At 41.7% G+C, this 15,123-nt stretch overlaps 1 protein-coding gene across 2 annotated transcripts in view; it reads left to right on the top strand.

The window, feature by feature from the left end:
• The first annotated feature begins 379 nt into the window (after window positions 1–379).
• LOC145455825 (uncharacterized) overlaps window positions 380–15,123 on the top strand; it is a 38,186-nt gene continuing 23,442 nt past the window's right edge. Inside the window, exons 1-6 of one of the 2 annotated variants that reach the window (XM_080333841.1) lie at window positions 380–2,705; window positions 9,325–9,389; window positions 9,455–9,628; window positions 12,016–12,164; window positions 12,835–12,985; window positions 15,065–15,105. In XM_080333841.1, coding sequence (XP_080189967.1) covers window positions 2,668–2,705; window positions 9,325–9,389; window positions 9,455–9,628; window positions 12,016–12,164; window positions 12,835–12,985; window positions 15,065–15,105 — 618 coding nt within the window. In that variant the 5' untranslated portion in view covers window positions 380–2,667. Of the gene's footprint in view, window positions 2,706–9,324; window positions 9,390–9,454; window positions 9,629–12,015; window positions 12,165–12,810; window positions 12,986–15,064; window positions 15,106–15,123 lie in introns of both variants that reach the window. The other variant, XM_080333840.1, reaches the window with a different exon arrangement.

Genomic DNA, 15,123 nt, shown 5'->3' with positions numbered 1-15,123 from the left:
TGAATTACCCGTGTATCCGCGTAAGCGGTGTCTTACAAAAGTCTATAACGACAGTGGGCCGTGCTATAAGTCGGCATGTTAGGATTCATAATAAGAAATATCAGCCTGGTGTAAATAACTATAGTAATCGAAACACCATGAATACTAAGACAACAACACGCGCATACCGCCCGATAGGCTGACCATGACCATAATTGATGCGATTGGACTGCAACTCCATACCATAATGAACTCCTTTGCTGACAACTCCAGCTGTTGGGATCGGTCTGATTGCTTGCTTTCATGCAGTATCGTTTTCGTTATGGTTTCAAACATTGGCAACTATAGGCGAGTAGGAGTGCTACGTCCGCTAATGATAATTTAAAATGTTATGCCGAGTTGGATATAGAGACTTTAAGAATATAGCCATGAAGTTATTTCAGAAAGGCGACTGCAAATAATCACCCATTGTGCTCCGGACTCCTTGAGTGAGCGTAAGTGCGCGCGTGCACACACACACGCTCACTGATTTCTCGTGTGCTTGTGCATGGAACGAATTCGAAGTAATCTACGATCCCAGCGCTGAGGTCTTCCAACCCTACCCAACCGAGACGTCTCAGTGTGTAATCGTTCTAGTTTTGTTACCGTGACTCATAAGGTCTAGTGATGAATAGCACCGATTAATCGCACATTTCGCAATATTGGGTCTGTGTGCTCCACTACGAGATTGCGAATGCTGCAGCAGGGGTAGTGTTGATGCAGATTATATTTATATTGTTCGCTATGATATCAATAAATATAAGTCACATCATAGTTGCACCATGTGATATTTTTAAAATGGAATTTCGTGTCGGAGTTGTACTTGCGACACACGAGTCTCTTGAATGATTGAGGTATGCACCACACAAACTGCCTCGGGGCGGTTTTTCTATACCATGACAAGCGCAAAGGAAATATCTTTGGTGTGGTGTAACATAGATTTTTTACTAGCTCAGCCTATGTTATGTGTACTGATGGTATTTCGTGCATGGATGCGCCGCTTTATTGGTGTGGGCAGATTTTACGATGCCGGAGCAGGGGAGTACAAAAGCACGAGACCGTACTACGGTACCAACGTTGTAACTGACGTTGTGGACTGGTAGTATCATGTGTTCGTAATATTTCTCATGTAGTCGTTTTGTACACCCAATTTGGGATAAAAAAATGTCTTACGTTGGCATTGAATATTCTGGGTGCCTATTTTGTACAATACGTCCATAGCCGTAACGACCAACGCCGACTCATCGGTAGCAGTTGAGGAAACCAGTTTCAACAAGCATGTTGGAGAGCGAATTCTCGCAGGGAATGTGCACCGATCTAATCTCTTTCTAGAAATAGGTCAACGGAGCAAATCAGAAGCGCCTTCCGCAAAGTATCTGACCGACAGTGGTATTTGTCAGCGCAGATGTGCGTTCGTTATTTTCACAGTTCTACGAGTGAAGAGTGCTCCAAGCATAGACGGTTCTGTCGATGACGTAATTGCGTTGCCTGATACGTCTCCGAGAGCTGTTCGGTATCAGTACATATTGTGGACTAGGATATTGATCTTCTACGTCGGAGCGGGCTCTTACATAGAGCGTATGTAATAAATCATTATCTTGAATTTGAACAGCGCGGTGTATGCGAAATACAGACGTTCGCTAGCTATTAAATCTAAACTGCGAGGTAGGTCTCGAATGAATATATAATTGACAGAGTCTGATCGTCGCCGCCAGTAATACTGCGATACATCAAGTAGGAATTCTTTAGAAAATCGCTACGCTATTCGCAGTGGGTTTTCGGGTGTGACACACCGGACGCACAACCGCGCTTTCTGTATTTACTCGAGGTAAGATAGAACAGACCTCGCTTTTGCTAAAATAGGGCAGCCATAATAGCGGTTGCTGGGTAGTAACGGAGTTGTACTGAGGATATTGTAGCGTAGTTTGTTAGCTATACTCAAGAGTGGAATTTGGTTGCTGACCTTCGTAAAACATTTTACCTAAGACTTTATGCCACTGATTCGGTTGCACAGAATGAATAAATTGCGACTATGAATGTATTGTTCGGTGCGATCGTCAATTTATTGCGTTAATATCGATAAAGCAATTTCAAAAAGTAGAGTTCGCGTCGAGTTCATTTGTTCAAAAGTTTGTTGTAGGATTGAGCCAGCAATTGGTTAATCCGTTGCCATCAGCACGAAAGCTGCTGTTGGAGTATCCGCTATCGCATGTTTCGACTTGTCGTATATTTATCTGTGCTCCTCCCCCCTGAGTCGCCTATATTACGACGTATTTTCGCCAAAGCCCAGGTATGACGTAGAAATATAAGGCAGTACATGAAAAGAGCGAGAAAGCACCAAGAGAATAGCAGTCGAGATATCAAGATCGAACGCTGTGACATCGGGCATTATAATATCACCACTAACATGGGTAGGTCGGGATGGATGTTACATTGATAGACCGGAGTCGGTCATTTCGACATTCTCCTACAACGCACCGTGTGTCTTGACCGGATGCAAATAGTAGAATTTATGAATATGACCTTCCTCTTATCGCAATTCACTAACTCAATTTCGAATTCCTACAGATTTCGTATACAGCCAAATGTATATTAGAGTCTGTTATTCATGATATTGATTTTTGAAGGACCCCGTATTATCGAACGGAGATGTCAGAAAAGGAGTGTCCTATCCAGGAAGAAACTATGTGAGCAGATAACTTTCTTTCATTCATTATCATGTCTTTACAGCTAAAGAAATATCCCATGAGCATTGACTCTGGGATAGAGCCGTGATGGAGCTTGAGACAATGTTATCAAAACAGTCGTATTTTCTGAAGCGTATTACTATATGCAACAGATATTGTATACGTAAATAATATGTTAGTATTCGGCTAGCTTACCGTTGTCATCATATTCAAACGACTGCATGAGAAATCATTATCTGGCTGCAGCTATTTGAGTGAAACATTTTTAGAGTCGAACTGAAAATGTACGCCACGATTCCGATGTGACATCGGAAAATCAGTTATTCAAAAGAGGGTGGAGCTGCCATGATACAACTAGTAGAGAATCGAATGCTTAGTGGGCTCACCCTCGTCGGACTTGTGATCGGCAGATAGAACGCCACAGTGCGTTCATCTGACCGGATTGATGGGTGCCAAATTCGCAAGTACTTCGAAAGTTACCAACATCTCTCCGCCTCCCTATTTATCACATAATAACATTTTAGGATTTCACTCAAGGAGTTTACATCTCGAATATGACCGAATCGTTTTGAGTTCATGCAGATTGACATAACCTTAGTTATAGTACATCACTGAGACGTTCTGACACGATAAGGCTCCGAATCAAGCACTAGCTCTGTGTGACACTGGTGTCAAACAATAAACGGATCCTCTGACTATGAGTGATATAATTTTAAGTGCTGCCGGCTGGACATGCATTCGTAACTTCCAGACGGGGAGCCACGATATCAAACCGACATACAGCTGTCGAAATAGATGCCTCGCCCATGAACTAACTTTCCTTGCAAGTAGGCATAGTTCCTGCCAATTGTGTGAAATCGCGTTTCCTTAATTGTCTGGCACTCTACTGAGTAAGGATTCCACCAGTAAACTGGTCCATGTACAATACCTTGTACAAGACATCAGGCCTGGCATCTATGTTATTAACGTCAAATCACCAATGTCGCCGTTGATAATTTTCAATATGTAAGTTGGATGCGAGCGCTTGCAAATATGGATGCGGTGTTAATATAGAATTAGTCCAAGCATCATAACTGTTACTTCGTACCTCAAGCACCACATATTTAGGTACAAGAATAGTGCTCAAATCGACACGAAGTAATTGTCATGAGTAAGAACAGTTGACAATATAATTGTTACAAAGTGATCCTAATTATTGGCGGGATTCGACGATTTGACAGGCGTACCAGCGCCCGATGAGATCATATTTTAGTTCCTGAAGAATAACCGCCATGTAGTACCTCGACTGGGACCTCGCCCTGGCTATCATCGGTATAATTTCAATATTCTCTGACCTACTATTTTACCGCAAATGTAAATGATAGGTTCAGGGTCGACAGAGAGAGATCTTTATTTTCATTCAACCAAAATCCGTAACAAACTGACGGCAATGATGGGGGTACAGAATATGTGCATTGTGCAAATTTGCAATTGTGCAATGTGCATGCACACTGCACAGTATTTGGTATCAGACAGGAATGATCGATACGACCGTGAAGGTCAACTAGTCTGATCACACCTGCATCAAACAGGTACACGTGACTCTATACAGTCTGTCTGTCGGGATAGCACCGATAGCCTATTACCCCCATTATCGTGTCTATAAGTTCTGTGTATTGTACACTGATAACTATTAACTATGCACATATGCAACACACTGGATGCTTGTTGGAGTGCAGCAAAATAATATTGTTGTTTATTGGCAAATTGGGTCAAGCTGGAAATTCAAACCTTTATTTTGATGTCAGTTGACAGATCGACTCTTCATTTGGGTTACCATATGTTCTCTTTTAGGAGGATTTGTCCTCTCTTTTCAATAAATTGGAAGTGTCCTCGGAGGACGCCTAAATGTCATTTTTTGTGGGGGAATTTGGCCTCGTTTTCTAGAAAAAGTATTAGAATGCCATCAAAAACTCGACCTCGATGCAGCGAACGTCAGAGTTTCGTAAAAATGCGGGTAATTCGGGAGTCAGGTTAAAGTTACTATTGGTCTAAAATGCAGGGTTCTAACCAAGTCACAAGTCAATCTCACTTTTATGGTTTTGACTCGAGTCAAGTCGAGTCATTTTCAATTTACCACCCAGTCAAGTCCGAGTTCAAGTCATCGAGCAGAGGGTCGAGTCCGAGTCATGGTATTAGGACTCGAGTCCGAGTCCAAGTCATTGTGTTGACTGGTCAGTTTCAAGTTAAAGTGTTGTTAAACCCACTTTTTATAACTCTGTTTGGTGATGTCGAATGCTTCGCATTTATAATATACTAATTTCCCTCACTTCTACCAGTTTCTGGTCTCATTTTCATGTATCAGTACCAGTACCAATAGACGAAATGCCAGTAGCGTGGTAACTTTACTACACTCCGAAATTACAACGAAATGTCAGTTTTGGCCGTCTGAGTCTCGAGTCATATGACTTGGTTCGAGTCATGCGCAATGACTCGAGTCCAAGTGGAGTCATGACTCGAGTCATTACAACCCTGCTAAATTGCCATCAAAAACTTGACTCCGACGCAGCAAACGCCAAAGTTGGGAAGACAATCAACGAAAAATACGGCGCGGCGGGTATTTCGGGAGTAGAGAGGGGAAAGATGACTTTTTCAAGTCAACACCACAAAAGTAACGTATAAAGCGGGTAATTCGGGAGTCGAGTTAAAGTGATGACTTTTTTTAGTCAACACAGTGCTATCGGTCGAAAAATTTTCATTTCGCCAGTTTCCTTTTCCGGTACTAGTGCTTTCATAATTTTTGATCTCAAAATATGGTAACCCTACCGTTTATGTTGTGCAAGTTGATGTGCCCTACTTAAAATCGACGATTTCGGGGTCACGGATCATGAAAATCTATGGTTCGGAGTCTGCTTTTGGTTGTTTTCCAAAATTCTAGTGTCAAGTGTCAAAATTAGGGGTGTAAAATTATTATTCCCGCTAGATCTGAATAAGGCCTTTTTCATAATATTATTGGAGACTATTACCTATTATGTAATACCAGGGCCGTAACAGCACTTCGTCAGCCCCCCCCAAAAAACTTTGGTCTTGGGCCCCCCATAGTGTTATAGACCGAACGTCTGGGGGGCTTCGCCCCCCAGACCCCCCTCTGGCGATACACTGTTTACCACTATTCATCATATTCATTGGGATTTTCTTTAGTGAATCAGCTTTTGTCGCCTAAGCGCGCAAAATTTCTAGTATTCATGATTTCATCGGTCAGTATGATCGGGAATTGCATACATTGTTATCAATTTTTATCTTCTCTCTGCTCACGTAATCAGATTTGCCGGTAGAGCTGAGTGAGGTGTGTTTGAAAAGGTAGGACCACTCAATAATAATTAAACATCTTCGGGCGTATACCCGGTGGCAGGAGCAAAACAGCATCTCGTCAGGCCCCCCAAAACGTGGGTCTTGGGATCCCATAGGGTGATAAAACGACCCCCCCCCATCACGTTGTTCGCGTTTGTCACGAAATTACCCGTACTGTATTGTGAGCCAGGGCGAAGCGAGAAAATTTTCGATAATTTATGATAAAATCGCTCAATCAGATCGGCGACTGCATATATAATATGCTATCAATATATTGTCCTCTCTACTCACGAAATCAGATTTGTCGGTAGAGCTGAGTGAGGTGTGTTTGAAAAGGTAGGACCACTCAATAATAATTAAAAATCTTCGGGCGTCTACCCGTTGGCAGGAGCGAAACAGCACCTCGTCAGGCCCCCAAAAACGTGGGTCTTGGGCTGCCATAGGGTGATAAAACGCCCCCCCCCCATCACATTGTTCGCGTTTGTCACGAAATTATCCGTACTGTACTGAGAGCCAGCGCGAAGCGCGAAAATTTTCGATAATTTATGATAAAATCGGTAAATCAGATCGGCGACTGCATATATAATATGCCATCAATTTATTGTCCTCTCTACTCACGTAATTAGATTTACCGGTAGAGCTGAGTGAAGTGTCTTGAAAACGGGAGGGCCCGTAAATAATGATTAAACATCTTCGGGCGGGCGGAACCGTTGAAATGACTTCGTTACATGATGTTATTTCGTGACTTCCAGTCTGCTATATCAAAAAATATAGAACCGCCCAAACGTAGGCTTCTAAACTAAGAGAAGCACACGATTTCAAATTGGTATTTCTTCACTGGCATAAAATTTTTCCCAACGGGATGGTATTTGTCTTGTGAGGTTCAGATTGCAAAGACAGGAACATTCGGCGCCAGTCATTTAGGCGCCTATGGACAATTAAACCTATATGTATTTTGTATATATAGCGAAGTCTTTGATCTGCATAAGGGCATAGACCTTTTCGGCCAAGCTTTTCTCGCTGCCAATCGTTCTGGCACACTTCTTGGAGTCGCATGTTATATGGCCTAAAACTTGATTGTATGTCTTGGTGGGTCGTGGCGCGGTAATGGCCCAATACCCAATAAGAAAGATAAACGGCTACGTGAATTCGCGCGCAGCGCGAAAAAATTTTGAAAAAATTGCATAAATTTTCAAAAAATACTCTATGATTTATGCTAATTCAGGAAATAATTTTGGGCCCCCCATCGAGCTCGCCCCCCCCAATTGGGGGGTTTGGGGTGCGGCAGTTACGGTGCTGTGTAATACCCTGCCCAGGCTTCCCTTTCAATCCGCGGAAGGGAATTGCAATCGGCCCAATTGTGGATCTAAAAAATAGCATTGTACGAGAGATAGCGCGTTGTGTACAGTGCAGACCATTCTGATTACCTAGTCATTGGCTGAACGTTGAGACGTCCAGGGAAATACCTGTGCTGCTCAGTACCAAAGATTGTAAAATTGTCAAATGGTTCTGCCATCTTATTTGCCATCTGTACAAATGGCCTAGCACAGGGTGTGATGTTGACGGGACGAGGAATCGCTAAATAAATGTAGCCCATCGGTCTGGCACGAAATGGTAGTTGACATCTGACCACATGATTATTTTATCGCGAATTGTGAATTTGTGGATGATTAGTAGCACTTAGCATTTCAGTACTCGAAAATGTCGTCTTTCACTACTTGACTCGAATCATTAAAATTAATTCTCGATTCATATTCGAGTACTCGAATGATTATGCCCAGCCCTATTCACGATAAGTGTGTGTATTAATTATTATGGTGCTCGACTGTATTGGTCATTTGCACTATAGGCCGATATCCTCGGGTCACTCACGAAGTGGCAACACGTATATCATGCACGTCACAAATCACAATGACGACTTCAAATTTCCATTCTGCATCAACTTGCCAGGTTTTGTCTCAGCGACTCTCAGCCCAATGGGCAAAAAAAATCTGTTTTATCAGGGAATATCTGGAAATTGATAGATTCAGAAATTACCGATTCGACCGCCACTTCCCGAGTGGCGGCTGTGTGATAAACTGGACCATTTCAACCATAACGTCGTTTCCGGACATATATATTTCAAAAAAAATCATGAGATATTACAGGCCAAAGCTGTGAAATTAGCACTGCGTTCGACGATGATCAAGTAGACCTACTCCCTGCCAATTGGTGTCAGCGAATACGACTGAGTGACTCCGACCTAACACCTGCTGACATGCCCCTCGTCGTGTATGCATAATATGTAGCTATATAGTGAGCTTACGACAGTATGAAGTAACTAGAGACCGACAGCGCGCCGAGTATAATATTCGATAGTCAAGAAGTCAACTCGACTGAAGAATGTTTACGAATGCTCGTCTTCAAGTCTGCATTCTTTCGTTCGTTATTGTATAGTTTCGGTAAAAAGAGCTGCGCGGGAGAAGACGCTCCTGGTTATTTTCTCTGCATGTGCTCGTAGGAAATAGACCGTGCTATTTGAAGTAGGGCCACTGCTCACCGATTTTTATTGTATTGTATTGCCGTCTGATGCCATCGAAGCTTCAAGTCAAGCTTTATCCCTAGGCCCCTGAGCCTTGTTCAAAGCTACAGCAGGAGGTCAACGACAACTGCGCAGTGCGCATAGCTTTACACTGCACCGACCGATTTACCATTGATATCTAGCGATGACCGATGACATAGCGTTAGTGAACTTTGTTATTTAGTATTTGTAGGGTAGTTGAAGAGACTACAATCATGTAATACGCATCACTTTGTTGTAAAACCCAGAACCGTGAGCTTCAGTTTCAAGCAGCAGTATTATTAACTCGCATGACAAAACCCACGTCAGCGATGCTTTTCGCATCACCAAAGTTTTTCTGGCTTCTTATAGTTCAAGCTGTTTCGATCCAATAAACTCAATTTAGCGCACACCTGACCTTTACTGAAAATGTACTCTACCTGATCAGTCCCGAGCGAGGTGCCCACCGGATATATTGATGGGTAGCTAGGTAGATATTTGAAGCGAGGTGATGCCAATTAGCCAGTATTGAGTGTCGACTATAAGTCACAGAGTAATAATGAACCGTTTGACCATTTAACAGTAACTGTCAATCCCTATCATCAATTGATGTCTGCAAAACTTTCATCACACCCATCATCTGCCCAAGGTTACATTTACGTGCGTCTCTAGACGCTGCGCTGTGTTAAATGACACTACCAACGACTGAATATATTTATAGTATTGTTAAAATTTCTTATTTTTTTTCAGAGAATCCGCAGGGGAAGACGCGTGTTTGCAAGATTTCGATCTTACAACCACCGAGCGCCATGATGGTAAGGCGATTAGTTGGAGGTAGTATAGTGCATGATTTCAAATAACGAGTTTGCGTTATCTTCAGTTGCGATCGTCGACATACCCGCCCAACAAAATGACATTTCTCAACGAGGCGTTGTCCCAAATGCTGACGGCGACGAGATCGATATTTTTGTCGGCCAAGATATAGGACCGGAGGATAGTTTAGTTTCAGAGGCAATCCCCGAAGAGTCTGGAATCGCGCTACCAGAGATTGAAGGTGCGGTAATTAGTTATAAGCATCGAAGGAACATGTCAGTAAGATAATTATCGGCTTCCATCGGTGCAATTGGCACATACCGTACAAAAGGAGCATACGTAACTGTACACTTGTACAGTACATCGTACATGATGTTTACTTCCTGATATTGAATCGACTCGAGTCTGCGCAGTGGCTCGGACATGCTCGGAGCACACGGAGCAAAAAAACGATTGCCGAATTTAGTGCGTGCAGTGTGCAGTGCAGTGCACCTCTCCTTATAAAGGTCGCGGTCTTGCGCGAATGGTTGCCTTTATTGACAAGATTGACATGGCGTATAACTTCACGATCACAAATCGTAACTTCCCACTCCCGCTGATCTACCAATGTTGTAGTTGTGCCACAGGACAAATAAATAATCGCCTTTTTAGTGCGTATTATGTTTCGGGTTTTAGTTTCAAATTTACCGGAGATATCAACTGGCATCAGACACATAATATGGGCTATAAAACAGTTGAGACATTTAGAAAATTCTAAAGGCGATTGGGAAGAATGAAGAACATCAATGCAAATACGTAAAAATACAGCGGTAGTGTCATTAATCTCAAGTTTACAGTTTGCGAATGTGTATTGATAGGCGGCATCTACATTTAACGCTCCATAAACCTGCGGTGATCAGTGACGAAGTACTTCTACGTTTTAACTAGGATAACTCAAGTAGGTTTTGCCCACTTGTAATACCTACTCAGTTGGTTGCGTTATAGACTATTTCTACTTCGACTAGGCAAAACTAGGCCTAGACTTTTTAGAGTTTACTATGCTACTTTAACTCGAGTAGGCTTACCATCGATGACTACTTTGATCACGTCTGTCAGAAGCAAAGTACCGAAAATATTACCATTTGAGTAGCGTTAACACCTGACCTAGGTGATTACTTTATCGAAATTTACAAGATATGCTTGATGTAATGCAATGATTTCTCGGCCGTATTAAAGTGGGATATAATCAGTCATGCATAAATTAAAATGTATAGTAATATTTCTAAATCCCAAACGTGATTTTCATTCACGGGTAATAACTTGATAAATTTGGATAATTTATCATAGGCGATCATTGATGAGCAACAAATCCTGAAGAATATTGGTTCTTAGCATGTGGTGTGGGTGAAAGATCCTAATGCTGGCGCAGAACCCTCTGTGTAATGACTAAATGCCTTACGATCTTTAGATTGGGATTGATTTTCGTTGTGGCGAAACTTCAAAGTCTTCCACAACAGTAATAATGATTATTTTCATTAGATTTCAAACGCCATATAACCCATTCATAAACTAATGCTTCGTTCTGATAAACAACGGAGTTTAATTTCAAGATGCTCCATCCAATTTCAGGCAGTTGTTTGGCGATTTGTCTAATAAAAAGAAATCTATCCAACCGATCATGTACGTGAGTTATTTCCAGTAGTTTCCAGAAACTGACTGATTTGACTTCAAATTATGTTTAGGGGACAGTGAAAGTCAAAACAAACAAGACCACGCAAGTAAAACTGGTACCATGTCAGTAGGCTACTGCAATGACATATTTGATTAAAATTGATGGTTGAGTCTCTCTACCTCACACCTTGTTAAAGTGGTTTTCAGCATTCGCAAATGTGTACTCAAACCTGAATCGGCTGAATGGGTATCCACATCCAGATTCCAGAATGACTTTCCGTTTCGTGGTACCCCAACTGTATATTTATTTTGAATGTTAACTATTTGACAATATTGGGGCACGATTTTTTAGGGACAGAACCACTGCTGTTGCTACCACCATGGTTCTTTTGGCCATACAGGTTCAATTTTCTGTACCAAAGATTTTCATATCCATGGCACTGCCTACGTAAACTTTCTACCTCTCTCTCTCTCTCTCTCTCTCTCTCTCTGATAAAGTATCTGCTCTTTTACAACCTTTATTACTATTTTGCTTTCTTCTGCTAATTATGAATATCACTATTTTTGTCTCACGGTTTCCAAGTGACATACGGTAGGTGTACCGACAACTCCCACTCTCCCAACTCAAACCAGTAATTCTATACTTGGCCTGCTTCAATGTATGTAAATGAATCTGTCTCTGTCCAATAACCTATATTTCTGTTTATGAAATTTGGTGTTGACTTGTTAGCGCTTAACAATTATTGTATTATGAGATAGCATTAGCATCAAACTTTGAGCAATCTGACAAATATTTTGATGCTAATTGCTCTCAAATGCTACTTCACATGCTTTTAAGTTTCTAAGCATAACTGTTTTGGCCCCAAATCTGCGTGCAACTGATTGACATTCAATCCTCAGATTATTATGTCATCAAAATATCGGATTTATTGAAGCAGTAGTCAAATCTTTTGCATTTATTGTTTATCCATTGTTCAGATGTTGACGAAAAGCTGAGTGAAGGTGATGTATCACCTCCCTCTGAAGATAGCTTGGGCCGGAGGAAACGCAAGCCGTCCAGATATCACGACTCCATGTTTGATATCCCAACTAACCTGCTGAATATTAACCGAACAATAAATCCAGAGGTAAGACATTTAACATTCAGAGATTCTCAAACTAGGTTCCAAAAGTCTAGTTTTAAGGAGTCCATGAAAGGCCAATGCTGAAACTCTAACTATAAAACTTCATTTTATTTTGTTTCATTTCCGATGCTCACCACAGGTCACAATAGCGACACATATCATACGAGCACTAATAATTGCACTTCAACAGGAAATCAGGCTATCACCTTTCTGATTTTTTAGTCATCTTCTTCCGAAATCCGCGGTTAGTGGGTTCACGGAACCACTCCACAAAACCTACCGATTTAATCAGTGACTCCCCGGAATCCGGGAAAAGGGTTATATTTGAACAACCCTAATGCGCACAGCCAGAAAACAATTGACGGAAAGTATAATAACGGTAAAGCAACAGCCCTAAATTGCAGTTTTGTGCATAATGTATTTGCTGATTTCAAGTGATACCCTGCCACTTTGTGACAAAAGTGGTAGAAAGAATTCTGCCTATGGAATTGGAAAGGCATGGCATGGCATGCGGCCCGATAATTTCATTAAATAAAGAAAAATGCAGTCTTCTTGTGAACCGCAATTAAAAAATCATTACGTGAATGAAAAATATTATGATGAATTTGTTCATTTCTCCGTTACATCAACGTATCTGGTTTTCATCTAGGAGTTCCGTGCTTTCCATTCAAAGGGACAGAAACAGAAAGAGAAAGTCAAGAAGCCCGCAACTGTCCCGGCATTTATTAAAGCATCCAAGGCCCCAAAACTAGAAACAGTTTCAGATGGAAAAGTTTCTCCTTACGGATCTCCAGCAGAGTCCCCTACTACCTACTCTGACTTTGGTAAGCCATGTAACAGCGCAGGATTGTACCTTCCGAAATCCGATTCATTGAATCCTGTGCAGTTTATTGTTATTTAATTTGCGAAGATTCAGTTTGTACGGTATTTACATTCAAAAGTTCTCTCCACCAAATTGTTTCTCGCAAACTTTTATCATTGTAATATGATAAATTTGAATCCAGCTTCAAGACATCACGGTATTGGGTCACCTATTTTGTATCATTCAAGATCATTTAGTACAGTGGTTCCCAACCTTTTTCGGCTCATCGCCCCCTTTTCAAACTCCACACCGATCATCGCCCCCCAAATATTGGGGACCGAAAAATGGGTATACAGACTGAAATCACCGGCGAGTTGACCAAGAAAAAGGGTCAAAATTTCGGCTCGGCCTCGAAATTTCAGTTTTCCAGCTAAATTTTGGTGAGTTGACTAACAAAAAGGTGATTTCTCCGACTTGATTCCCAAATAATCGTAACAGCACTTCGTCAGCCCCTTCCCCAATACGTTGGTCTTGACCCCCTCCATAGGACAATAAAGCAAACTTCTGCACCCCTCAGATCCAACTTCCCCGATACCTCTTTGCCGCTACTTCTCAGCACAAATTGTTTGACTCTTCAGTTAATTGGTTTAATTCGCGCGGAGCGCGAAAAAATTATGTCATTTATGATTAAATCGGTCAATATGATCGGGAATTGCATATATATTGCTGTCAATTTTTTATCCTCTCTCTCCTCATGTATCTAGATTTACCAGTAAAGCTGAGTGAGGTATCTTAGAAAATGTAGGGTCCGTAAATGATATTTGAACATATTCGGGCGGACTCCGTTACGTAATGACATTTCGTGGCCTGTCTGCTATGTCAAAAGACATTCAAATCGCCCATACGTACTGAACTAAAAGATTCACACGATTTCAAATTGGTATTTCTGCACTGGCAATTAATTTTTCTCTGCGAGATGGCATTTTTTTGTGGGGTTCTGATTGCCAGGACAGGGAGATTTGGCGCCAGCCATTTAGGCGCCTAAGGACAATTAAACATATATGTATATCGTATATATATCGACGTCGGTCAGCATAAAGGCAGGCCTTTTCCGCCAAGGTTTTCTCGTTCTGGCATTCTTCTCGCATGTTACATGGCCTGAAACTACATATGTCTTGGTGCGTCATGGTGTGATAATAGCTGACGCCGAGATGCCCATTTCTATACCTCGTGCGTATTATTTCTTGGAGGAAGGGTATCCAATAAGTAACAAATATGTGACCAGGAAATGGCGCGCAGCGCAAAATTTTTTGAAAAATTTGTTTAAATTTCCAAAATAATACTCTATAATTAATGTTAATTCGCGAAAATATTGTGGGCCCCCTTAGAGCTCAGGCCCCCCATCCCAATTGGGGGTTTATCTGTGGCAGTTACGGTCATGGACGCCAATATAGCCATTTCAACGCGCCATCGCCCCCCTATCGCCCCCTTCGTCCGTTTTCGCCCCCCTATCGCCCCCTTGGCTATTTTCGCCCCCCTGGACCGACAAATCGCCCCCTGGGGGGCGATATCGCCCACGTTGGGAACCACTGATTTAGTATCTTTGTCATTGTGTGCAAACTAGGGCAGTCTCTACTAACTGTATGCACACTGCTCAGTTCATTATCAATACATTTCAATTTTTTCTGACTTTCAATTCAATTTAAGACAACTTATACAGAGCATAGTGCCCCTGTTTAATTAGTATTCTTGATCATCACTGTTTAGCTGATGATTACTTTCGCCTCTCTTATGTCACATTTCTAAATTATGTCCTCTTTTGTTCTTCTTATCCTAGCACTCAAACTAGCTTGGAGCTCTGGTGCGCCCCCAGTGTCATCATACTTCTGAAAGAGTAGAATTTTATTAGCCAATAATTGGTGGGCTACTCTTATTTATGATATAGGTCTACTGTACTCGTGTACTGTAATGATGTAGGCTACTGTCCGCATACTATGCTTGTTACAGTTGGCAAATATCCTACATGGAGTGTCAAGACCTCTAGCACCTCTGTTTTTAACAAACATTCTTCTTCAAATAGTAATTTGTTTATATTCTACAGAGGATGATACATTGGATCCAAGTAACAAGTTCAAATTCAAGGTACATTATATATTCTTA

Source organism: Botryllus schlosseri, chromosome 14 (genome assembly GCF_051294905.1).
Source record: "Botryllus schlosseri isolate E-star chromosome 14, Bs_hap1, whole genome shotgun sequence".
In the NCBI taxonomy this organism is placed as follows: Eukaryota; Metazoa; Chordata; class Ascidiacea; order Stolidobranchia; family Styelidae; genus Botryllus; species Botryllus schlosseri.
This window is presented reverse-complemented; position numbering and strand designations above follow the sequence as displayed.